This window comes from Halichoeres trimaculatus, unplaced genomic scaffold (genome assembly GCF_033239565.1).
Source record: "Halichoeres trimaculatus isolate MK-OKI-2021-1 unplaced genomic scaffold, fHalTri1.1 fHalTri1_scaffold_13, whole genome shotgun sequence".
In the NCBI taxonomy this organism is placed as follows: Eukaryota; Metazoa; Chordata; class Actinopteri; order Labriformes; family Labridae; genus Halichoeres; species Halichoeres trimaculatus.
Window position 1 is genome coordinate 10364203 of NW_027437191.1, and position 25820 is coordinate 10390022.

The 25820-nt window shown below is 42.1% G+C and overlaps 1 protein-coding gene across 3 annotated transcripts in view; it reads left to right on the forward strand.

Annotated features, from left to right (window-relative positions):
* The window catches only part of rev3l (REV3 like, DNA directed polymerase zeta catalytic subunit), an 85147-nt gene that overhangs the window by 33474 nt on the left and 25853 nt on the right, over positions 1-25820 (forward strand). For all 3 annotated transcript variants that reach the window (XM_074685885.1, XM_074685886.1, XM_074685887.1), the window contains exons 2-8: positions 9384-9573; positions 9661-9735; positions 12317-12471; positions 16108-16246; positions 16651-16745; positions 19909-20013; positions 20707-20791. In XM_074685885.1, coding sequence (XP_074541986.1) covers positions 9384-9573; positions 9661-9735; positions 12317-12471; positions 16108-16246; positions 16651-16745; positions 19909-20013; positions 20707-20791 — 844 coding nt within the window. The remainder of the gene's footprint in view (positions 1-9383; positions 9574-9660; positions 9736-12316; positions 12472-16107; positions 16247-16650; positions 16746-19908; positions 20014-20706; positions 20792-25820) is intronic.

A 25820-nucleotide genomic window follows, 5' to 3' on the forward strand; every position in this document is an offset into this window, starting at 1 on the left:
GGAGGAGCTAATACTGCCGGTATCTGAATATCCAGAGCTCTACAATAATAATAAAATCTTTCATATGCACATTATAGAGTAAACAGAAACTGAAAGGTACTACTAGGGGGTACGTGTTTTTGAGGAGGGAGTGTTGTGAAGGACTTTTGGGCGGGCTCTGCTGTAACGTTCGCCGAATCACCTCTACGTCGCTGCCGCCTGTTACCCCATGCTCATGCCGCGGTGGCAGGAGCCGCTTTGAAAAACGCTCTGCATTTCAGGGGCCTCTGCCGGCAGAGGAGCGGTTTTCGGGGCGGTTACCGCGCGGCGGTGTGAAGGGCGCTTTAGAGCTGCTCGGCGATCTCAAAATAAGAGATCGTAGATAATAAAATTGTTTGATATTTGCGACTAGAAATCCTGTAGTGTGTGGTACAGTGTGTAATGTCACGTGCACCGGAGCAAGGCCAGTCAAGACACCGCTGACTCAGCTGACTGACCAAAGAGGAAGTAAGACATTTATCTGTAATACTTGTGACAACTTTGCTCCATCAACAACTGTGACCAGTCACAATAACAACAACCCATATCCTAACTGTCTCCATGACTTTTTCCATAATCGTTTTTCTTTTTGTGTGTGTGTGTTTTTTTTCTGAAATTTAAGAAGCCGAAAACAACCATCATTACTTTTTCCCATTCATGTTTACACTGAAGTCACATTTTATTTGGGGAGACTTGGAATATTGTGCGTGAAGAAGCTTGAGCTCTGCTGAAGAATCGGACAGTGTGTGGTTTACTCCAGAGTGCACACCACACTTTAAGATCAGAAGAGAGATCTTGTGCGATTCGTCTTTTGTAATCATCGAGAGTGTGGTCTCTAAATGTATGAAGGTTTGAAGAATCCTGTAATATGTTCCAGCATTCAGTGAGGAGACTCTGCCTCTGCTGGTGGATCTGTGTGTGTATAGGACTGTCTTCATTGGAGGCAGCTTTGTTGTCCTCTGTAGTTTGTTTTATAGTCTACATGAACAGGTTAGGACCTGCCTGAGGTATCTATCGGGCCTGGGCTCGTCTCTCTGTTCGGGAGCACCTCGATTAAACAGGGAGCTCATGTTGTGCATGTGTGACGTTGCCTCTGCAGGCAGTCGAAGCACTGACACATCTCTCTGGGCTTTTTTAATTAATACCAACACAAGTTGTATTAACGTCTTCCTCTGCTCCTCCCTGTGGCAGCCGTCTGCCTGATTAAAGAGGAGGACAGTCTGTTCCTGGAGTTTAGCGTTTTGAGCACATGTGGATCACAGCCAGGACTCAGCTTTCAGGAGTTAATACTTTATTCTGGAAATGAAATAATTGGAGCAAAATGAAGCTCCTTATGATAAAAATAAGCGAATCAGCAGCTTGTCATGGGATTTGAGCTCAGAGGAGTGAAGCTGGAATCATAAGGCATCAGGGTTTGCAGCTCAGACAAAATCAACAAAAACAAAATCAGCTGTTTATTCACATTTTACCAGTTACTTTGTGTTTGTGTGTGTGTGTGAGATATATATATATATATATATATATATATATATATATATATATATATATATAGAGAGAGAGAGAGAGAGAGCAGACTGGTGTGTTTTCAGTCTATTCCCCCTCCACATGATAACTTCCCACAGGAGGATTTGTGAATGAGGGATGGAGGGAGGGAGGAGGGGCTGTGGGAGCTTTAGGGGCTTTATCTCTCAGGAGGAGGAGGAGGAACGCTGAGGTTCACTCTGCCAGGCACTTCCCTTAGTGCCTCCCCCTCTCCTCCCCCTCTCCTCACCTCCTCTTGTTAATGTGCAGATCTGCCCCATGACTCAGCAGCTGGATGGAAGATCAGTCCCTCTCTACCAGCTGTGGGTCAGTGAGACAGGCGGGCAGCAGCGCAGACTCAAAGTGAAGCATCAGATCACGCATCTCTGTCAGCCTGACTTTTAATTAGTCACTGCGTCTGTCTGGTTAAGGTGCTCAGGAGTCATTACGTTCCATGAGAAAATAAAGTTGATGGAAAAAGTATTTATAACAAATAGGGATGCACGAAATTTGATTTTTTGCCAGTATCAGATATGCCGATATTCAACGACTCATTTTGCTGATACAGATATTTCTTCTGTGCACATAATTGCAGAGATCATCAACTGTCTTTTGTATTGGAGGTAGCATATTGTATTATGGTGAATACTCATATCACATTTGTTCTGTAATATTCATTTCTTGTGCAAAATAGGAAAACTATACATTTGAAACTGTGTTATGACAATTGCTTTTAAACAAAAAAAAATCTAAATATAATTCTACCAGAAAGCTGGATAAAGCTGTTCCTGAGAAAATCACAATAATACCTACAACCAGGGTAAATTTGGCCAATTTCATAATTGATAGACAGTAATCATAACCTCTGCTCACAGGAAACATATGAGAAGTGCAACTGTACAGCAATTAAACCCAAATTGAATATAAAGGTTTATTTTGGTAAATGGTCAGATACATGTTCCTTAACGACTGCTGCTTAAATTCAAGTTTAACTTAAAACAGGAGCCACTAAAAACCGCTAAATCTGAACTGTGCAAACAAATCTACAAAAACTTAAACAAATATCTGCAGCCTCAGCCCATTATTTAATCAGTTTATTATATCAACAGGATTTGTTGTGTTGGCCGATATTTTATTTTTAAGCCGATACCAGCCGATATCGATGACGTGCCGATAATATCGTGCATTCCTAATAACAAATTTGGTTTTCAAAGTTAAATCAGCCTAAAGTTGTCAAAGCATAATTCCTAGTCTCATCCTAAAATGAATGAATTAATCTTTATTTCGATCATGTAGATTTATTTATTTTATTTTATTTATCCTTTATTTATACAGGTTAGTCTCTTGAGACTCGCGTCTCATTTGCAAGAGAGACCTGTTTCCAACAGGAAAATTACATACATTTACAAATAAAAGTTACACAATACAAAAGACAGGGTACAACGAGACGTTCAAATTCTAATTAAAATGATACAAAGATTCTAATTAAAACAACAACCGTTCTCTATAAGTAGATGACAATTTAAACAGTAGAATATACAAACAAGTGAAAAAAAAATGAAAACAGGACAAGAAAATAATTTATTTACCATCCCTTGTAAGATTTTCATCCAACAACAAGCTAACACCTTGTGAAATTGAGAAATAGATAAAATCAAGTTATTACTGGTATCCAATCAGATCAGTATCTTTGTTGGCTGATACCAAAGCTCAGGCACCGTATTTGTGAGACTCATCCTTCATGTCTTCATCCATCTTAATAACAGCTCTGTCCTCTGACTCGTTCAAGGACGGCCTGATTCAGTGACAGATCATGTTTATTCAGACAGTTAGGCTAAACAGAATCCTGACAGAGTCAGACGAGACCTCCACAAAGAAGAAATGTCTGAAGGCTGAGTTTTCTAACTGTTTTTTAGCACTTTCACCACGGATGAGAATAATGTCTTAAGAAACAGAACAATTTTTTTTCCCCTTTGGCAGATTTTTATTCTCTTTTCAAGAAATTGAGGTTTCATTTTTGTCTTTTAATATCTTGAAATAAGACATAGATGAGAGGCTGGATGTGATTCAGTGTTGATCTCTCTGATGCATTTAAGGTCAGCTCTGTAAATGAGAATGTTTCTAATTATCCAACATTATTCAATATCTATGATGATCAAACTTCAATGAAACTAAAGCTAAAGGTTGACTGCAAAGGATTTCTTTCTGTCCTCCCGTCTTCAGCTTCTTCATCTGTGTTTATCTCTGCCACTAAAAAACACACAGACACACACACACAAAGACACAGGTTTCTCCTCTCATTATGGTTATTCCTCTCTGTCTGCTCTTTGATTCCCTCTTTCTCTGTCTCCTCTCTGTGGTCTGACCAGCTGGGTGGAAAGAATCACTTGTTTATCCCTCCCGCTGTCTGTCAGGGGCTTTTTGCTTTGCCGTTTCCTAGCAACTGCAGCAGAAGCCGGCATTGGCTGCTTGTGATGTGTGTTGCTGTGTGTGCATGTGTTTGTGTGTGTTACTGTGTGTGTGTTAGAGAAGGAAAGAAAGTGTCCAGGCAGACGCGTGCCGTCCTCTCTGCTCCCTCACATCCTGAGTGGATGCCAGCCTTTGTGTGGCTCACAGTCAAGATCACACACACACTTATTCACACACAAACACACACACACACACACACACACACACACACACACACACACACACACACACACACACACACACACACACACACACTCCAGACAAACAGAGACCTGCTGATGTCTCCCTCTCTCTACATCTCATTGACTGCAGCACCAAAACTGTTTTTCTTCAATGAGCTGCTTTTTACTCTTCAAGCTTCAGACTCACCAGCATTCAGCAAGGAGACTATCAGGATTCTACAACACACATTAGATTATCAAAACAGAACACATTACCATGATTCAGCGTGACCTGCTGCCTACTGTTGTGCCATTCACTAATTCAGATCTAATCCCTAATCCTAACCCTGAGTAATCTTCTGTATAAAACTAGAACCTGTGTGCAGGGCTCTGAGTTTACAGCCAGATGTCTTTCCTGTTTGTTGTCAGAGCAGAGTTGACCTGCCAGGCTTTGGAGTCTGCAGGAAAAACTGCATGAAGAGCATCTAACAATCTGCTCTAGATCAAACATTTACACCGAGACACAAATCTGCTTGATGCTGTTTCACCAAGGTGGAAGCACAGATACCTGCTTCCTGCTGGGCTCTGCTGCTTGCAGCACCTCCGCCTGTACCACAAGTACAGCTGCAGGGTTGTCAGCTGGGAGCCATTCCTTCGCAGATGTTTGGCCCCTTTGATCGCAGAGCATCTCCAGGTGGTGGGACAGTGATAGGGACGTCTCCCTACCGCTTCCTGCAGCCAGCCCCAAGAACCTTCTCTGCCTCATATTGTGTTTTTTCTTCTGAGCCGGAGCCAGAAACTTCCTTCCTCAGTGTCCTTGGACAGCTTAAAGTGATACTGGAACAAGTTGGGTCCTATCACAAGGTTTAGGGCAGAAATGACCCCTACAGTAGTGTTTTTGTGCAGCAGAAGCCCTGAGCGCTCGCACCAAACACCCCCTCCCTGCTCCTCTGCCAGTTTCCTCTGCACTCAGACAGGGCCAATTGTTACTTGACCAAAAACACAAATAAACGGACTCCCACCAAAAAAATCTGATATCGGTCTGCATTCACGCTTTATTTAGAGAATTTTCAGCGCGTTACTTCACACAAAAACACCGCTAAATAAGGCTCTAGTTCTCATGGTGTCTCTTCGTCCTGGCAGATTACCTGCGTTTGTTTATATCTGGCACGCTGCGTGCGCGGACTGATACACTAAGCGGCGAGCGCCTCGTAGCCAGCTGTGGCTCTGCAGCGGAGATAGCGCCGTTTTACGCCAAGATGAGAACTAGAGCCTTATTTAGCGGTGTTTTTGTGTGAAAGTAACGTGCTGAAAATTCTCTAAATAAAGCGTGAATGCAGATGATATCTGATGTCAGATTTGATTTTACCATAAATAAGAAATGTATTATTTTTTTAAACTGAAGACATTCAGTATTGAAATACAGAAAAATAATTTCTTTAGATCACATGAACTTTAAATGTAAAATGCATTTTTAAACATAACCAAGTTGCATTTGATTATTTTAGAGCTACTGTAACAACCTGGTGACAGACACAGAGCTCTGCAGTGCAAATAAATGAAGTGCTACATTTTATTTAAGCAGCTTATTTTTCAGATGGAAAATAATAATAATCCTAACTGAATAGCACCTTATCAGCTGTGCCTATCGGCAGAAATTTTCATATCTGCCGAAACCGATAAACATGTTTTTAAGCTTTTATTAGCCGATACCGATATTGTGCCGATAATTTCTCGATATATACTCATCTGCATCAAGATGCTTTTCCAGCAAATTTAAGAGCACACCACAGTAAAGATTTTGCGGTTTGTAAAAATGTAGAAGCAGTAAATCCTGGGATTTATGAAACTGTTTTTATTGATGAATAAAATATAAGCAATAAATCAAACCTTATCAGGGACCTTATGGCGGTGGCCTTCAGAGATGTGACGCTAGAGGACAACTGGGTTTAATTTTAGAAGAATGGCAAATTAATACTCACTTTGCCGCACACTGATAGTGTGCATCTGTTTTCCTGCACACACACCTCCATATCTTCATCCTTCTGTCTCTCAAGCAGAGCTTCAACATATGCCTCGGTCTCAGTCTTTGTATTTCTCTAACACATCTGATTCAGTCCGCTCAGAGAAACTCGTTCCCTTTCAGAACCACATCTCATCTTGCATCACCCCTCCCATCCCCTCCCTTTTTCTTCCCCCCTCCATCCCCCCTGTGTGGGGGCAGTCACATGTATCGGTGTGCAGAGAGATGCTGGGAATATTTCTACCTCTTTTGGAAGTTCCTTTTCGGGCCCAGCAATCTCAACAATCATGAACCGCAGCATCTGTCACAGCATAGCATGGAGAATCGGCATGCACCTCTTGTTTGTGTGTGTGTGTGTGTGTGTGTGTGTTTGTGTGTGTGTGTGTGTGTGTGTGTGTGTGTGTGTGTGTGTGTGTGTGTGTGTGTGTGTGTGTTTGTGTGTTTGTGTGTTTGTGTGAGATAGCTAAAGGAATAGTGTCACATCAAGCCCTCCTCTTCCTCTAAAGCAGTGTTGAGAGTTGCCCAGGTAGTCTCATCTCTGGGCATGTGCAGACAGGTCCATAGACGTGTTAGGCTCCTGTTCCACACCGCCTCCTCCTGTCCAGCTGACCCTCACTGATGGAGGTTTAATGTCTTCGCTGCTCTCATTATCCTCCATGTAGCTGGAGTACACACACACTGGTGACCCTGCAGCAGCGTGCAGCTAGGAGCATGCAGATAACCACAGGGAGGGAGCGAATCGGAGCGCAGCGTCTGCAGCACGGCTCACCTCAGATGACTCTCAGCATCAGCGTGTGTGTTTGTCTGCCAGTGATGATGCTACTCCACCCCCTGTTATAAATACTGTATCTGTCTCCCTCTGCACCGGCTGACCTCACGTTACTCCGCTGAAGACCTCAATCCTCTCTGCTCCTCCCACACCTCCCGGTGATGCTCCTGCTCTCTGTTTCTGCTGAGTTATTTAGATAATGGGCTGCTTTCACACTCTCTGCATGTTAATCATGAATCACAGCAACTCTTCGTCGCGCTCATCCGTCTCTGCTGCCTCGCAGAGATTGGTCAGGGAGTGCAGGGGAGGAAATAAAGAAAACAAGTGTACGGGACCTGCTGCAGACCACATCCATCTCAATCACAGCCTGTCAGTCGATTAAAAGCCTGTAGAAGAAGAAGGCGGCTCATCTGCTGCTATGCTAAAGTGCTCAGACAGGGATCTGTAACTGTAAGCTGTGGATATACAAACCAGAGTGTTTCTCACATTCTTCAATCAGGCTCTTTATTTACAACAACCATGAAACGTTAAAACCCTTTGTCATTGTTGAAGGGAAAAACATTTTACTTCAGTGAGTTTCTTGACCATATTTCATTATAAAGTGATATTAAAGATGAGAATAAGAATACTACAGTTCACAAAATCCACAGTTCAGATCTTATCACGATTCTGTGGTCACAGTTTTCAGTTCGGTGGACTTTGTTGTTGTTTTTAACACCCTAAAATAGAATAAAATAGAATACAAAAGAAAAAGAAAAGAAAAGTAAGAAAGTGCAAAGTGCAAAGTGCAAAAAGGTCCATAAGAAAATAGATGATGACAGCTTGTCCATCATTGTCCAGTTCAGCCAGCCTCCACCTCCACAGGGTCCAGGACTGAGCTTCTTCAGCAGTCTGTTCAGTCTCTGTCTCCTGGATCCTGTCTGCTCACAGCAGGTGAAGCTCTTCCAATGTGGCGTTGGTGTCTGATGTTAGCTCTGTTAGCCATGTCTGTGAATAGCATGATGCTACTCTGCCCTCTGGTATTCCCTCTGTTGCTGGGTTAGCACAGCTAGCTTGTCCATCTTAGAGATAGATCTTATGTTCCCAATAACGATGGATGGAAGGACAGGTCCATGTCGTCACTTATCAGCTCACACCAGAGAACCAGCACACCGTTCTCACCTCCTTCTCCATCAGGCCTTACACCAGTTAGCATTGACATGCTACAGGCTGCTAACAGCTGATTTTACATGTAAACAATGCAGCCATGGTTACATTTAGGATCTCCAGACAAACACAGGAGAAAGGTAGTAAAAATATCACTGAAGACAAGATTACCATATACCCCAATAATCCAGGATTTACAGATTATTTTTAATCAATTCTGTCATGTATAGTCATAAAAAACATGGAAGAATGAGTCTGTTTCCCACTTCAAACATCATTTAAGCTGAATGAAACATTGCTGGTTTCAACATGCCAACTCCTCAGTAAGGAAAGTCACTATTGGCTGTCCCAGAAGTCACTAAATGATTGCATAATAATCCATTTGCATCTAATTGTCATGGACTCTGTAGGAGAGAGGAAAAATGTGGAAGAAACCAAAAGCAGGTAAAACACAACATTAAAAATATGTTCAGAACTACAAATTAACTTTGTTCTGTTCATTCTTGTTTTTTTTGTGTCTAACCATCAACTCTCCTCCTTTATCTGGGTTGGGACCAGCAGAAGTGACCATAATGTGACACACTTGCTTGATTTCATCAGCTGTGAGTGAGGAGGACTCGCCAGAGGGGTCTTAAAAGTCATTAAATGTAGCGACAGAGCCTCTGAGTGTGCAACACTCAATCAGGGTTTTATCTTTTACTTTCTGACCCCCATCATCACAGCTCAGACTGAAGTGCTCTGTGACAGCAGAACACAGGTACACCCCCTAACTCTACCTTCTCCACTCGTCATATACACAAATCACACGCCTCCCCAAGTGTCCTGCTGTACTCCTTTGCCTCGTGTTGCGCATGCGTATGATCCGAGTTACAAACTCGCTCCAAACTGAGCCGTTAAATGAAGAAAAAAGAAAAACACAAACCAAACTAAGCACATGCGCCTCAAATTAAGTGAGAAAAACTGAAGTGTTCAGATTTTTTTCACAAACTGTTCCATCCCTACTCTGAATGGATGTTTGTTGGACAGTCAAGTCATCAGACTGCACCCTGATGACTGAGCGGTGTTATAACTTCAGACCTCCTGCTCTGTATTGTTGTCCCTGCAGAGCTTTCAGCTTTCCCGAACAGTTTCGCAGTTGTTGTGTTTGTTTTGAATGAAAACATGCTGTCTGGGTTTGGCCTTTTGCTCCTCACACAGTTTCAGACCGTCGTTACTGAAAATAAAGTCCAAAATGAGCCTGATCTTAATGAGATTCGTTCCTGTTTTTGTGCTGCAGGTCAGAAAACATGTCTCCACCTCCACGGCGTGTTTCCCTACATCTACGTCCCGTACGACGGCTACAGCCAGCAACCAGAGCGCCACCTGCGCCAGGTGGCCTTCAGCATCGACAGAGCCCTGAATGTTGCCATGGGAAACCCTGCCTCCAACTGCCAGCACGTTTTCAAGGTGGTGCTGGTGTCTGGCATGTAAGTGGCTCACGTGACGATGACACCAAGTTCATTACTGAAGGTGAACCTGCTCTCTGATGACATGTTCTTCATCTGTCCCTGCAGGCCGTTCTATGGTTACCACGCCAAGGAGAAGCACTTTATGAAGATCTATCTGTACAATCCTCAGATGGTCAAAAGGTAAGGTTTGAGCAGATCGATGCAGTTTAATGTGAACCGGGCTCATCCTGAGCTGCTCTGTTTGATGTTGCTGAGAGCCTGGCTGTGTGCGCATGACTCCGCCAGCTCACTAAACTGAAATCGATCGCTGTGTATTCAGTTGTACAAATTGATGGGCCTAGTGTGTGTGTGTGTGTGTGTGTGTGAGAGAGTGTGTGTGTGCTGGGAACATGCAGGGAGACTGTGAATTATTTGCTGAAATGATCAGTGTTAGCGGTGATGCTGTGAGCAGAAAGGTGCTGGGTAGACAGAGTGAGTCATGGAGGGGAGAGATTGACAGGGAGGAGGAGAGGACTAGAGTTAGGAAGTATAGAAAGGTGAGATTGGAGGGAGAAATTAAGGGAGTGTGAGTGGCAGGTGTAGCTGCTCTCCATCCCTCCTCACCTTCCTGTCTCTGATCAGTCGACACAGCGCTCTGACCTTTAAAGAGCGAACATGACTCCAGAGCAGAGCCTCTGAACTCATCCTCACTCACCTGTATCCACCAAGCATTCACTGTTAATGTGAGGCATCCTGGAGTAAGAGTGGACACTGGACACCTGGTTCTTCTGTGGAAACACTGGATTTAGATTCAGGTGTGCCATTGAACAGGTAATGTGTTGGTTTGAAAAAGGCAGAGTCAGGTTGACATTTAAAGACAGACGTGATGTTCTCTGAAGAGGTTTTTCAGAGCACACTGCAATTATAGGAAAAATGAGATGGCATGCTCAGACTACAAAAAAATATCCTAATTATGTTGCTTCTAGACCAGAGAATGAAATAAAGCAAAAAATGTAAGCATTTGAAAAAGTTTAGACTTCTGATTGCTAAAAATAACAACTTGCAGAATTGAATGCGTTTCAGCCTAAGGCTTTCGTCAACATTTCACCTGATGGGTGGGTCTGACCCATTTTACAAGCAACCTACTCTTTGGCTCTGTCCTTCCTCGACTGTCAACACAAAACCTACACAGTGTGAAAAGATGTTATCAGAGCAAAAGGAGGATTCTTTGAAGAGCATCACATGAAAGACTTCCTGTTTGTTTACCACTTCTTTTTTGGTGTCTCTGATATTAATCAATATTAAAAATAATAACAAAAAATAAACAAAAAAAACAATGAATGTGAAGGTGTGGCCAAACTTTTGCCTGGCACCAGTGTGGTTCACAGATTGCTCAGTGCAGGGCAGCAGCTGTTTCATTGTTTCCCTCCTAGTAAAAACTCAGTTTATTTTAAAAGTGTGCTGGTTAAATCTGACTACAGGATGCTGCACACTTTCCATTTTCACAAGGAGAAAAAAAGGAATGGAAGAGTGGCTTAAACTAAATTTTCACAATGATGTTTAATGCTTGTTATTGACATTATTCACAACATGCGACACCTTTGGATGTTAAATGCAGCTAGAATTTTTTTTTTTCTGTAATCTTTACTTATCCATGCACAGGAACGACAAAGAGAGAAACGTAAAACTTTTGTCCACAGGGGGCACAAAAACAGCAAGACAAAAATGCTCCTAAAGGTACCATGTTTAGTTACCTAAATGCATCTTTGTGACTGTGAGGTAGTGGAAGAGTAGACGATTTCCTATGCTGTATATGAACACAGCATTGAAAGGTTATATATTGAAGAATAAATATGTTAAACTACAAAAATATATATTTATGTTATTATCAAACAAAATCATATTTGGTACCAAATAAACACAAAAAATTACAGAAGAATTGGTACTGTTGAGTAGGGATGGGAACCGAATTAGGTACTTCTATAGGTACCGACCGAATTCTGTCAAATGTACCGGGTACCGATTCACGTAAAAATCAAAAGGTACCATGTTTAGGTACCTAAATCCATCCTTGAAACTGGAAGGAAGTCGAACAGTAGATCTTCTATGCTTGACATGAACACAACATTGCAAGGTTATATACTCAAGATTGAATATGTTAAATTGAAAATTTTGTATATTTTATTATAAAAATGTGATATTTTTGAGAACATAACACAAAGCAGTACCAAAAATTGGTAACGTTGAGTACCGGTACCGATTGCCAGGTACCGTGCATCGGTACCGCATCGTTTCAGATGTGAAAGGTACCCATCCCTACCGTTGAACACCGACACCGATTGCCAGGTATCAAGCATTGGTAGTGTATTGTTTCAGATGTGAAAGGTACCCATTCCTAGGTCTTTCCAAAGAAAAATGCTGGGAATGGAAGAAGATTTCAGTTACATTTAATGTGAGAGGACTGACTGGGCACATCATATTACTGTTAGTTTATATCAATACATAAAACTAAATTTAAATCTAAAACAGATTGACTCAAATGAGAAGGATTTATGTTTCAATATGAAGCAGCTTCTTTACATGAGCTGCAGATCAACCTTCAAGCTTTGAACAATGAGAACCTTTTAAAAAGAGTCAAGCATCTCACTGACCTCTTCCAGACACGTCTTCCTGTGAGGAAATCACTGCTCAGTCAGTGTAATCATCTTTAACCAGCAGGTGAATCTTCTTCCTCTCTCAGGGTCAGGTTTATTTACATGTTTGTTACATGTGTTCGTTTCAGGGTGTGTGAGCTGTTACAGAGTGGAGCCGTGATGAACAAAAGCTACCAGCCTCACGAGGGTCACATCCCCTACCTGCTGCAGCTCTTCATCGACTACAACCTGTACGGCATGAACCTGCTCAACCTGGGCGCCGTCAAGTTTCGCAGGAATAAAGGTAAAAGTGTCAAACAGGTGTTCTCCTCTCCTGGATTCAAAGTGTCTGAGCTCAGCCTGCACACACGTCCTCTCCTTCCATTTTGAAGCAGTGCAGAGTGTTTTCCTGTCAGTTACATTATACCCCTCCTGTCTTTAAGGCAAATCTTCAGTTAGTCTCTGTCAAGCTGAGCAGGTGTCCTCCCCCTGCTGCCAAACAGAACACACTCACACTGTTTTATTGTTTCCTCTGGACAGTGTTAGCACATCCAGAGTGGGTTACGTATCCTCTGTGTCCTACCTGGCTCAGCAGGTGGAGAGCAGGCCAGGTTTTGTGTTACATCAGAACAGTTTTTATGTCGGATCAGCTGCAGAGTGACGTCAGCGTCCTTTCAAGGCTTCGTTTCTGTCTCCATCTCTGCAGTTGACCTCTCACTGATATACGCATTCGTTTTATGTTCAGGGCTCTTGTGCTTCCTCTTGATTCTTTTCTGTCTGTCTCTTCTTCAGTCCTCTTTCTGGTTTGTTTTGAACATTCACTCTAATAGAGGGAGCGTTATAGGTATTAAAGCTCACTGCTTCCATAAAACCAGTGTCCATCAGAAACGAAAGGTGGCTGAAGCATGAGGTGACAGGACAGAGAAGCTCTGCCGTCTCAAAGCTCTCTAGTTCTCCGTCAGCTCCACGGAGATGATCTACAGACTCCCAGGAGAGAAGCACCTGCTGCAGGGCTCTCCTTCAAACACTCTGACTCAGACTGAGGCTCAGCAGGATCCACCAGTCTCTTTGTGAAGTGTTGAGGAAACATCAGGAATACCCAGCTTCAAGTCTTTTTCCTATTTTTAGCAGCTCTGCTCCCAGACAGAAGATGATTTAAATCATGTGTTTGTTTGTTTTCCATGCATCCCTGTCTGCACACAGAGCAGTGTTGGACTAACAGACTCTTTGGGTGATCCTTCACTGAGACCAGTGTCTACAGTGTGTTCAAACACAGTTCTCTCAGAGAGATTGAGATTATAAAAACTGTCTCTGATTCAGAGGCACAGAGGGAAAAAACTAAAGATCCTATTGGTGATTAGAAAAATTTGATCTACCAACTGTAAGTTGTGAGTATTGGCAAGAACCTCACAATTTGATACACATCACGATACTTGTGTCACGACATGATAAATATCACAATATCACAATATTGAGATATATTGCAATATTCTACAAAGTTAACTATTTGATTGAAAACAACTTTTTTATTGCATTGTGTTCGAAATAATTAAAGTTAGATGCAGTTTTTCATACAAACACTAAACTTGAAAACATTAAGTTTATCAAGTTTGTCACTTAAACTATTGTGACATTAAACTAATGTTGCAAAAAAAATCAAGACGTGGTCAGTTGGTGAAACTGATAAATGTCACTTGGAGTAACCAGTGTTACTCATAAAAAATCTAATATTGCACCAAACTTGACTATGGTTATTTTTTTTATCAGTCTACTACACTGTAAAAATTAAACTTGAAATAATTTCGAACCAACTGACCCAAGAATAGAGAGAAAACATTGATGTGTATGTCATCAAAACCTACATCATCAAGTTTAAGGCTAAAATATTTTGAATATACTTAGTTTATAGGCAACATCCAGCAGAGTAGCTCTTCAGCTCCATCTACTGCAGTGGAGGTGCAGAAGCTGTATTGTACTTCCAACTCTCCAAAAATATGAATTTTTCTTTGATTTTAAATATTGATATTGAAGAGTTGAAATATTGATATGTCATCACAGGTCAAAGTATCGCGATATAATACTGTATCAGTATTTTTTCCCACCTCTACTAACTGTTGAACACACAGATGATACCTGAGCAGACCACACAGGTAGAGTCCATTTCTCACTTTTTTAAACACACTGATCTCGAAGCACAAACCTCTTAACGCTGCTGTTTAAATTATTTTGTAGCTCGTTGCTGCATATATTACTCTTCTCTTTAAGCTTTACTCTGTCATTGAGCTCAAGCCTTATTACCTGAGGCTTGTCTGCAGTGAGGAATCTGGAGGGAACTGATGTACTTTGCCTATTTGTCATTCATTGGTGGGGAGAGACGAGCCTTAACAAGATCCTATCTGCATTGTCCAGATCTCACTGTCTAAATTACTTTTATCTTCACCTTCTTCCAGTCTGAACTGTGAGGATGAATCTTACAGAAATGTTGTAACTCACAGAGTTTTATAACTTGGATAAGTTCTTGAAGAAGGAAACTTTATATAACCAGCTGCTGGGAAATAAATCACTTATAACCAGAGTCACTGAAGCTTCTTGAGGCTATATCAGAGTCTTTAACTCAAGTTTAATGACTGCAGTGTGTGCTGCCTCCTGATCAGCAGGCTTCTCAGGGTTTGCTGTTCAGGAGGTGAAGTCCAGCTGTCACCAGGCTTCCAAACAGGAGTGATGGATGAACAGACAAACGTTCTCTCTTCAGACCCTCAGAGACCTAACTTCACTTCCTCCAGAGCCTTGATTACCAACTGTTTGATCCTGGCTTAGTCCTAATCTCAGACCTGTCCCTCGCTCATGAAGGAGACCCCTGTCCTCACCCTCAGAGCACAGAGAGGAGCCGTCCACTCGTTAGGACTCTAATGATTCAGGACAGGAAATTCCTCTCCTGATTTTAATAAAGTTCTTTTTGCAAAATCTTCACGCTTCACTCTACTCTGACAAAAGCAGCGCTCCTATGTTTGATCCAGCTCTCCTCTGATGCAATCACTGGAAAGAGGTGCTCCTGTGTCCCCACAACAAAGAAAGTAAAGTGCCCCAATAAAGGCTACACCTGTTTACATTTCCTCCTCCCCTGCAGCTTGGACTTGAAAGAGCTTAATCTGGATCAGGAGGGGGAATGATAAAAGGGCTGGACTGGATAAAGAGGCCGCTTACAGATGAATGGATCTTTAAAGGGTTTAAAAGTCCACAGAGTGAACACTCACCTTTAAAACACACTAAGAGTCTGGAAAACAGGAGGCACACTGAGGCCCCTGACAAAAATATATTTACAGGTTTGAATCAGTTCTGTTAAACTCAGCTGTTTGAGTTGATAAGAGCCTCAGCTGTCTGGATGTAGCTGTGTATCTACATCATCACTGTGAACAGAGCTCTGCAGAAACAGCAAAAGGGTCATAAACTCAGTGTCTCAGAGTGGCAGATCAACCATTGTCATACAGGAGATTTAAACTCAGAATGGGATGAAAAAAAAAGATATGCGTTCATGAAACACTGAATAAAGCTGATTCTCCATGCAACAAGACAGAAACATTAACAGGCTCTTTACACCAAGCTGCTGCCTGCATGTTTGTTTATACTCAGCACAGCTTTGGTCAGTTTTACATGGTTAAGGCATGCTACTAGTTCATTAAACTGATTGGTTTCTTCTGGCTGCAATGATAGATATTACTGAGTGTCATCTGCATAATAGTGTAAGGATCTAAGTTTACATAGCAAATATAATAACACAGTTTTGTTCAAGACAGAGGGTTTGGCTCCAGACTTTTGGCACATTCTCTTTGGATTTTCTTGAATATTGGTGAACAAAAATTGTTCTATCTCTTGTCACCTGAACATGCAGAGATATTTCTTTCAAAAACCTCACCTGTGCACACTGTGTTTCTGTTTGCAGATGCTGCTCCAGGCTCAGGGAGACAAAATGTCAGCAGTGGTCCCAGCATCAGCCCCTGGAAGAGCCCCTGCACCTCCAGACTCAACGACAGCACCCTTGGTGGCACGTTCATCCGCTGGGAAGAGAACAACATTCCCAGGTGAGTCTCATCTTCAGAGCTGTCACTGCTTCAGCTTTCAGTCTCACTCATAGACCTGATGTGTACCGAGGCTTTATCCTCTTACATAAAGACTCAGTCCAGGTTTTAGAGCTCTGTCTGTCTCTCTTTGTAAAACCCTTGAGTCCTGACCAGAAAGACTTTCACTCAGGGAGGAAAAAAGTCAGAGAGACAATTTAAAACTGACTTTTTTTACACATCCAGAACAAATACAGGATGTTAATAAAATAACTAATAAAATACAAACTGGTCTGAAATGTAGTCTGCAGTTTACAAATCATTGTATATCAAGGTTCTATCTTTGAGTCAACATGTGAACAGACTATGTTGTAAGAGAAAACTTCGACATCTTTAAGGATCAACATCTTTTCTTTGTCCTCCTGCAGCTCTCTGGTCCTGGATGAGGTGGAAAAGCAGAGCACCTGTGAGCTGGAGGTCGACGCCGTAGCTGTCGACATCCTGAACCGTCTGGAGATTGAAAGTAAGACTTTTGAGGACGTCCAGCCCTCCACCTGTCTTTAACAGTACCTCAGCTCACAGTAACAGATGCAGGGATTAGACGGTAAGGGTCAAATGTCGTCTGCTGAATCATCAGCTCTGAAGCTGCTGCAGCACGTCTCAGAGAGAAGTTTGATAGAAAACAGAACCTCCTTCTGATGCTCCTCACACAGAACATCCAACAGCAGGAGCGCTGTGGAAATGACCTATCACCTGCTCTCACAGAGGAGGAGAGGTAGGAGGAGAAATGAGGAGAGAAGAGGAGTTACCTGATAGAGCACATCATGAATAGATGTTGCTCATGCTTCTGTTTGCACGTACAGAGAGAAAAGGGAAGGTGTGCACTGATTGGTCTAAGTTAATAACCAGATATCAGCTGCTGTCAGGTTTACACCATGAGGGAAACAACCACCCACACACACAGGTTGACAGGTGCTCCACAGCTGGAGCATAACCTGGTAGCTGCTGTCAGCTGAAGAAGAACAGACCCTGTGCTAAAGCCTGACAGGTTACAGGTTGAACTGTTTAGTTTTCATAGTGAGTGTAGAGCAACGTAATAACTGACACAGCTCAGGAAACACTAACAGATTTCACCAACAGCAGTTCAGACTCCTCGACTCAGAAGACGTTTACTGTTGTCATTATGGCTGTTTTTGTTGTGCCCTCTCATTTCCATTACTTACATGATGATCCACAAAGTGTGAACTCAAGATCTCCCTCCACACAAGAGGCTGTCTCATTTTAAATATTAAGGATTTTTTGCGTATTACAGGTAAAAGTTATGCCATGATCCCTTTTTGTGCAAATCAAGGGTAAAGAAAAATCAATTGTGGTAAGCCTCGCAGCTCTGAAAAATTTGTCCAAGTTATCTTTAGAAATATGAGACATTTAGACTGAGTCTGACTGTTTTCAGAGGAGGATGATCAGGTCCAAAATATGTCAGATTATTTGTTATTCTTAAAATTCTCTACACTGTGTTCAAGTCCAGGTTTTTGAGCCCAGATTAAACTGTTGGATATCCCTGCATATCTGTGGAAGGTTGAATAGTTCTGCATGGGGTGTGAAAAAAAGCTGTCGTACGATATATCAGGAATTTTTTGTTTGGAAATATCAAAATTGGGATTCTTTGCCAAAAAAAAATCTTTTATTTTTTTTTTTCAAATTCAAATTCTTCTCTTCAGTCTTTGTTTATAAACTGCCATGGAAAAAGTTACCACTTTTCTCCGGCAGAGGGTGAAATGTTTTTCTCTGACTCACCTGATGTGCATTTTATTGGAAAATATGGCTCCTGACATAGTCTGGAGACATTATCATTACCATTTAACTGTTTCACATGGTCTGGAGTTAAAAAAGCAAAGTGATAATCATAAATGTCGAAGAATCACAATTTAATTTTGCGGCACGCCAAAAATCATAATAGAATCGAATAGGGCTGCAACTATTAATCGACATAATCGACTTGTCGACTATAAAAAATTTATCTACGTATTTTTTAATAGTCGACACGTCGTATTATTGTTTTTATTGTTTTTGTCATATAATGAACTCAAATACCAGGGGGTAAGGCTCATCTGTAACTTTAATTCACTGCATGAGGAACCATGTTAACGGATACTTTAATGAAAAAAGATCACTAAGTTCATACATAAGGAATATTAGTGAGGAAAAATCTCCGCGCCCCGACGGCGATTCGGTGAGAAGGAGGCTCTAAATCTCCAGTTTACACAGCCTGACAGCTCCCGGTGTTAAGCGTCTGATAGATGCTTGATGATTTAGAGAGTCTTCTTCGCTCTCTGTCAGTTTTTCAGAATCTGAGTCACAAACTAGTGTCAAAACTCCCCTAACTTTTTAAAATAGAGGACAATTATCCGACGGAGCTCTCGTTGCACCGGTAACACTCAACGAGGAGGAGAGGCGGAGTGCGCATGAGCGAAGTGGAAGTAGCCCAAGTAGAGAAACGAAACTCAACGCGTTGTCATGGAGACCTGGAAGAGAGTCCTGCGAGATCACACAGAGAGCAAAGCAAGCCCCAATGAGCAAATAAACATTAGAAAATAAGCCCAAAGTCACTAATAAGCGGTTTAACACTGCGAACAACAACTTGATATTCTTGTTACCTGCTTCTTTCATTTTGAGATTTATTTATTTATTTATTTATTTATTTTGTATTGTACTTATATTTTTATGTCATCATGAATGAGATAAACACAAACATGACACAGGGCTGACCAATCAGAGGTGAGAACCTGACGGAGTAAATGCAGTGAAAATGGAAAACACAGGTTGAATTTTAAAGGTCTGCACTTTATAAAGGCTAAGTTAGGTTGAAACACAAAATAACTTTGATTAGTCGACTGATAGAAAAAAATAACCAATAGGTTAGTCAACATTAAAAATAATCGTTAGTTGCAGCCCTAGAATCGAATCACGTGAGTAGCATATCATCCCAGGCTTAGTTCTGCATTGGGTTAACTTTGCACAAGTTTGAATCAAAGTTTATTTTCCAAAAGTCCATCTTTTCAGCTGTCCCTCTCCTGAATAGTAGGCAAGTCCACACCTATAACGAAAAGAAAGTAGTTTACTGCTGAAAGATGTCATCTTTCAGTACAAAGTTGTACATTCCCTTTCTGTGGGAACGCTCACATTTTCCTGAACTGTTAATGGGCAGTTTGTAACACTTTTAAACTCTGCATCATCATCATCATCCCTGCTGTGACCTGAAGTAACCCTGGCAGAGTACTCTGAGCTGGATGTTTGGTTGGGACATTATGTGCTGTTCTAGCAGGGAGCTCCGAGTGCAGCAGGTCCTGGTGATTTACAGCAGGCTGGACTCAGAAACATAAAGCTCTGTGAGCATCTGTCTCAGAGCAAAGAGAGAAGCAGAGGCCAAACCAGGCAGACACAGCCCATGCAGTGACTCAGACTTTCCCCTCCGCTCTGTGCAGTCTGTGCTCCGCTGGTTCTGATCTACAGCATGTACGGGTGAAATTTATGGTTCAAGTCTGGCACTGCTGTGTTTTTACTCTGTTATAATCCTCGTACATGAAGAACAAAGACGCTTTTGATCCAGATTTAAACCCCACAGTTATAAGAAGTGATGGGACGATCAGCTGACACACTGTGCACTGTCTCATCTCTGTGTTCAGATCAGATCGGCAGGAACCCCGGCCTGCAGGCCATCTGGGAAGACGAGAAGCAGAGGAGGAGAGAGAAGAACCAGGCCTCGCAGATAGAAACGCCAGAGTCACAAGGTGAGAACTTTCACTCCAAAAACGCTCTCTTCATGTCTTTTCTTTTTCAGATAGGGAACTGAGGCAGAATAAACTCACTTTGTTAAGATGAGCCAACCTGTCTGTGTGTCGTAATTATCAAATTAGACACCTGTAAAAACACCTGACATGTTGTGAACTATGTTCAGCAGTGGATAAATCCCCTCTCAGTGCTCAGGTTCCAGCAGCAGGACTGTGTCTGATTAATGTGTGATCAGCGACATAATTTTATTTTCTAACCACGAAGAAGAACATTGAAGTCCTGAGCCCCAAGTTTCCCACGCCCAGACTGAAAAAGAAAGTTAAATACCAGCACATCATCAGTTGTGATGAAATGTGTTTGTTTCCACATGTGTAGGCTGTCTACCAAAGACTTCATCTCAGGTCTGAAAGGTTCAGAGAGAGGAACTGAAACTGTCTCAGGTCTCTGACAGTTCATATAAAAAATACATGACAGGTTTATGAACGTCTCTATAATTCAGTTTTGGTCTGTGGCTCATCCTGTTTTATCTTCACGTTTTATCGATTTAACTGCAGAGAGTAACAGCCACATTTAACCACAGTTATGATCAACATGTTTGAGTCCTAGTAAAGAATTTGACTCTGGGATAAACCGTGGAGCTGAAACAGCGCTAGAGAAAGTTTTATTAAAACAATCTGCCTGATGTTTTTCAGATCGAGGATGTGTCGCTTCAACAGAAAGTGAGAAATTCTTCATGAAGAGGTTCAAGGAGATCCTGAAGGAGAACGAGTTTGACCTGTAAGTTCCTCATCCCTCCCTTTGATCTGTGGTTTGATGATGTGAGGATTCAGCAGATGTTCGGGGACAGATCAGATCTGGTCTGTGGACGACTGTCTCATGTCCCCTGAGGACAGTCACACAATCACACAGTCTCAGTGTGTGAGAAGAAGCACACAATGCTGTCAGTCACATTAAAAACAGACTCAGACGACATCCATCACGTCTGTCACAGCTCTCAGTCTTTGTATTGACCAGTCGCTGCTTGTCCTCATTTGCCCCGAGTCCCTTAGCTTCACGTCCGTATATTTGTCCTTCTCTTCTCTTTTTTTTCAGAGCAGAGACAGAAATCTAACTTTTCTCTGAGGGAGTCTCCTGAGTGAGGGAGTGAGGGTAGAAGTGTTGGTTTTAATTTACTAACAGCTGAGTGCTTCACTTCCAGGCCTCAGAGGGAGAATATTTGATAACTATCAAATGTCACCACAGTTTTGCATGACTATGTTGATCATTTCATTTTTAAAATTACTTTCAGGCATATCCGTTCAAAATAAGAGCTTCTTTGAAGTGCTTCAGAAGCCTGTTTTGCTTCTGTGAAAATTTAAAGCTCCTGTTAAGATCTTTGAGATTTTGTCAGCTTGAGTGGACCGGGCTGTAGCTTTTATCTTAATGCCTGTCTTGTCTTGCCCATACACGTTTTACTTATCAGTAATCTTTCTGTCCAAAATCTACCCAAGTTTGTCTTAGCAGTGTGCTGTTAACCTTAATGCTTTGTTAACTTTGCTGCTGCCAGCCTCACCAAAGCGCTAACACGACTCGCGGAAATGAGACGCACAAGGTCAATGTGAGAGTGCGTGAGGCTTTTGTGCTTTGTGACACTCTGCACAGCATCCGTTTGCTTCCATTCCCAAGCTACAGGGGGCGATGTTTCACATATACATGTCTACTGCAGAACCAAACTAGAGTAGAAGAAGATTTTTTCACCGTTAACAACCTTTTTTTTTTTCTCTTTCCTGCCACGTTTGGCTGCAGTTCTATGCCAGGAACTGTTCCTCACACAGTTATGGCTGTGTTATGCTTTCCGCACGAATGTGATGCGCACAAATGAGACACACAAGAAAGAATGTGTGAGGCTTTTATGCTTTTTAACACTCCGTGCGGCATCTGTTTGCATCCATTCCTAAACTGCAGGGGGCAGTGTATCGCAAACGTACATCTACCAGAGTACTAAACAAGAGTCAAAGAAGTTTGCCTTTTGTTACAACACAACATATCTGTTCTGGAGACTTTTTCAGGTTCTTTTAACTGACTCCTCTTCTCTGCCAAGAGTGGCCGCAATTTCGCGCCATTAATTATTACCACTCGGTTATTGTGGTGATCTCTGTGTGAAGAGTCATACAGATGCCTGTGTTTCTGCACTTGACCACTAGGACATCCTGCTCTTCCACCGTCTTGTCCGCCCATCTCCGTCTGGTAGGTTGAGTGCATGGCGCAGAAATTTTACGCATGAAAGGGACTGCCCGAGGGAGCATAGGTGCAAAAATGACGTCTGCACGAAGCCACACGGACCCTGCAGACACGTCAAGCATAAATCAGCCTTTAGTCACATAGAGGCTGAATAAAATAAAAAATGTGCCATTAATATTTATCATTGATCTGTCAGTCACTTCTACAGCTTGAGAGCCATTGCGCTTGAAGAAGCTGTTAAATGAACCCTAAAAACATCCCCAGCTTTTACTGAGGATGTTTCTAATTGTTCTGTTGTTTGTACTCAGTATACATCTGTTTAGGCCAGTGTGGGTCTGATGACAGCATGTTGTATTCACACAGTTTGGAGGCAAAACTTAAACCAGAGCTTTAAAGCCCTGGACTTTAAGCGAAGGTTTGTCCGACACAGGAAGCAGAGATGGTGAAATCTGAACAGATGAAGTGAGGAGGTGGAGACAGAGGCTGTGGAGAATGAGGGAAAAAAAGAAGAGAAGGAGAGACCCCCCTCCTCGTTCTCCCTCCCTGCACAGGCAGAAAGTATTTCCTGCTGTAAATAAAAGTAGCTCTGCAGCTCTGTATCAGATCCAGATGGTTTCTGTTCACTAACCTCTGATATCAGACAGGAGGAAGTGAGGTGGTGTGGGAGCAGTGAGAGTTTACCGTGTGGTGTGGGTTAGACTTATGGAGCACACACATGTACAGACACACACAGCTCAGTCTTGGTAAGAGTCTCCCTCTACCTCTCTGTCTCAGTCACTCCCTCCTTAAACACTCTCAGTCTGTTGCTGTCTGCACACTGATTCCTCATAACCTCACACAGGACTGGAGGATTTGCAGTCTGATCACTTTCAACCTCTTATTTCTCTGCCTTCTGTTTCTTATAACTCTTGCGTTTTCATTTTTTTCCACAAAAAAAATCCCTACCAAACTTAGTTTAGTCTGTTTCGTTCTTTAGGCCTTCTACTGTAGGCAGTAAATGCTCTACAGTGATATGTTGCTTTAGCCCTCTTAATTAACTTCTCAGCTCAGTCCTCTTTTAGACAGATTTTTAAACTCCAGCCTTTATTTCTGGACCAGCTTTCACAAATATTTTGTTTTTTCATGCTCTGTTTCTGAAGCCTCTTAGACTTTAGATTTTCCTGATGTTTTGTCAAAAACATTTGATCTGTTTTCTATTTCTGTCACAACAAAGCACGTATAAAGAAGAATTTTCAATCAAAGAATCTTTTGGAAAAGTATGACAATGTGGCACTAAACAGCCATTTTAGATTCAAGAGACGTGACATTTTTCAGTTAGTAGGTGAGATAACGGAGGCGATCGAAGTTTCAAACCTGCAAGGCTCGCTGTTGTCAGTTTTGCAAGTTTGCTTTGTTTTTATTCGTCTGGGTCCTTCCAAGATGTGTGTGGTGAAATGTATTAGAGCAGATTCTTGTAAAGTTATACATAGAGTTACTGGGAGGTTGCCGCAGTGCTTGTTCCTCCGAGCAGCTTTCATATTGCTCAAATCTTCTCTTTCTCTTTGTTTCTAGTCTTTGACGGTAACAGCTGTTAACAGCTGTTTGTTTGTTCATTCTATATTGTTGTAATAAAGTGTCAATTTCTTCCACTGAAAATTTTCTTTTTTTTTTTTTTTCTTTTTTTTTTTTCTTGATCTTCTCTCAGTCACACAGCTACAGCCTGCAATGTTTATTGCAGTGTATGGGTAGTAGCGATACACAATTCAAATTTGTTGGATAGAGGTTTTCTGGGAGGTTTCCCTGAGTCATGACGTTGTCTATACCTGCTTCGCTTTCATGCTGTAACTTGTTTACTGGACAGTTATCTGCTCTGGTGCATGTGGCTAATGCTAGATAGGCCATTTTATAATGATGTGTTTAGACTAATGGTCCCTTTTGTAAAATGACTCAACATATATACAAGCCCCTGTAGTCACACCCTTAAAAATACTACTCAGTATTTTTACTACTCACTACTCAGACTATTAAAAATACAAGTCTGAGTAGTTTCTCCTCACTGTTGTTTCCAATGAAGCTGATACTGGAAGCTCCAACGCTTTTAGAAGTGAGACTGAACTGCTACAGAAAACAGGAGCTTCCAGTACTACAGATGTTAGTGGACACAGGCCCTTATGCTTTACTGTGATAAACAGCTTTACAGCCCATACATGGCTTGTTAGACACAGCACAGCTTCCACTCATGGAGTCACATAAACAGACCATAAAGAGCTGAAACAGAAAGCTGGTTGATGGTGTCTGTCAGAGAAGAATCCTTGTGTCCCTGGAGAAGGTTAAATTCACCAGCCCTGTTTAGCTTATGCCGCTGTGTGAGTGTGTCCATCTGATTCCTGCTCCCCTTACTCATCCACCATCCTTCTCTCTCTCTCTGTCTGTGAAGCAGAGCTAGGAAAGGCGGCGAGGGGGCGTGGCTTCAAAAAGAGATGTGTTAATCGCGGTAGTAGTCTCCTGACGCCTGCCAGGCTCCCTCCCCTGTGGCCTCCAAAGTCGTTAGCTAGCAGACTAATTAAGAGACAGGCAGACGGTGGCACGTGCTGACTGACTCTCCTGAGGCTTTCCCTCACACGGCCCGACGGAGCAGAGGCTCCAAATGATGAAATCTCTCTCAGTGTCACACCAACATCACTCTCTGGAAAGTAAGCAAGGCGTCGCTTCACATATTTAACCTCCTTTTTTATCAGACAGGCATCCATCCTTCATCAGCCAGCATTCATTAGTCACTCCTTGTAGTTTGGACCACAGCTGGAAAACCATGACTTTTTATACTGTGAAACACCTGCTTTAAAGTTTTTAGTTGACACCTTTAACCTTCATGGAATCTGTATCTAACTTTTAGTTTGATCTCTACGCCCTCCTGTTTCACTCTGCATCTCTGTACCATCGTGCTCTTCTTTTGATGCTACAGTGCAGTTTTAAATAAGCTGACTAAGATGTCTTAGTCATGCATGGGATGTTGCGATAAAGATGAAATGTTGAAGCTAAAATGCTTTGAGTAATCGTTTCATGGAAAAGCAGCTGCTGATGTGCAGATGCTGCAGAATCTGACATTTTATGTTTTTTTTTTCTCATGAGAGAAATTACCTTATGCTCACCAAGAGAGATGATGAAACTTATTTTAATTATTGCTTTTTTTAAGCTGGGTCTCTAAGTTTGGGTTGACCACACATGCTCAAAGGCCTGCTCAAGGTGTTAGATTTTGTATGTTATGGCTCATTGTGGGATTTAAAGCTGCATCCTTTAGGGCACCGTGATCTAAACCTCCTGCTGCTGACTCAGACCAGAGGAGTCTTCTGTAAGGTCCGGATCAGCTCTGAAAACATCACTCATTTTCTCTTCTCTGTGACTGTTTCCGTGAAATTGCGAGCGGCGGTCGTCTGCTCTGTCTACATTTCAATATTTCGGTCACAAAGTGGTGAGTTGCTAGGCGATGCAGCAGGGCAGCATGGGTAAGGGAGCGTGATCGGCAGCTTGTTGCTCAGAGCAGTCTGGAGGGATACAAAGCCAGAGCTGGCTGCCTGCCCATTTTCCATTCATATTCCCTCTCCTACAC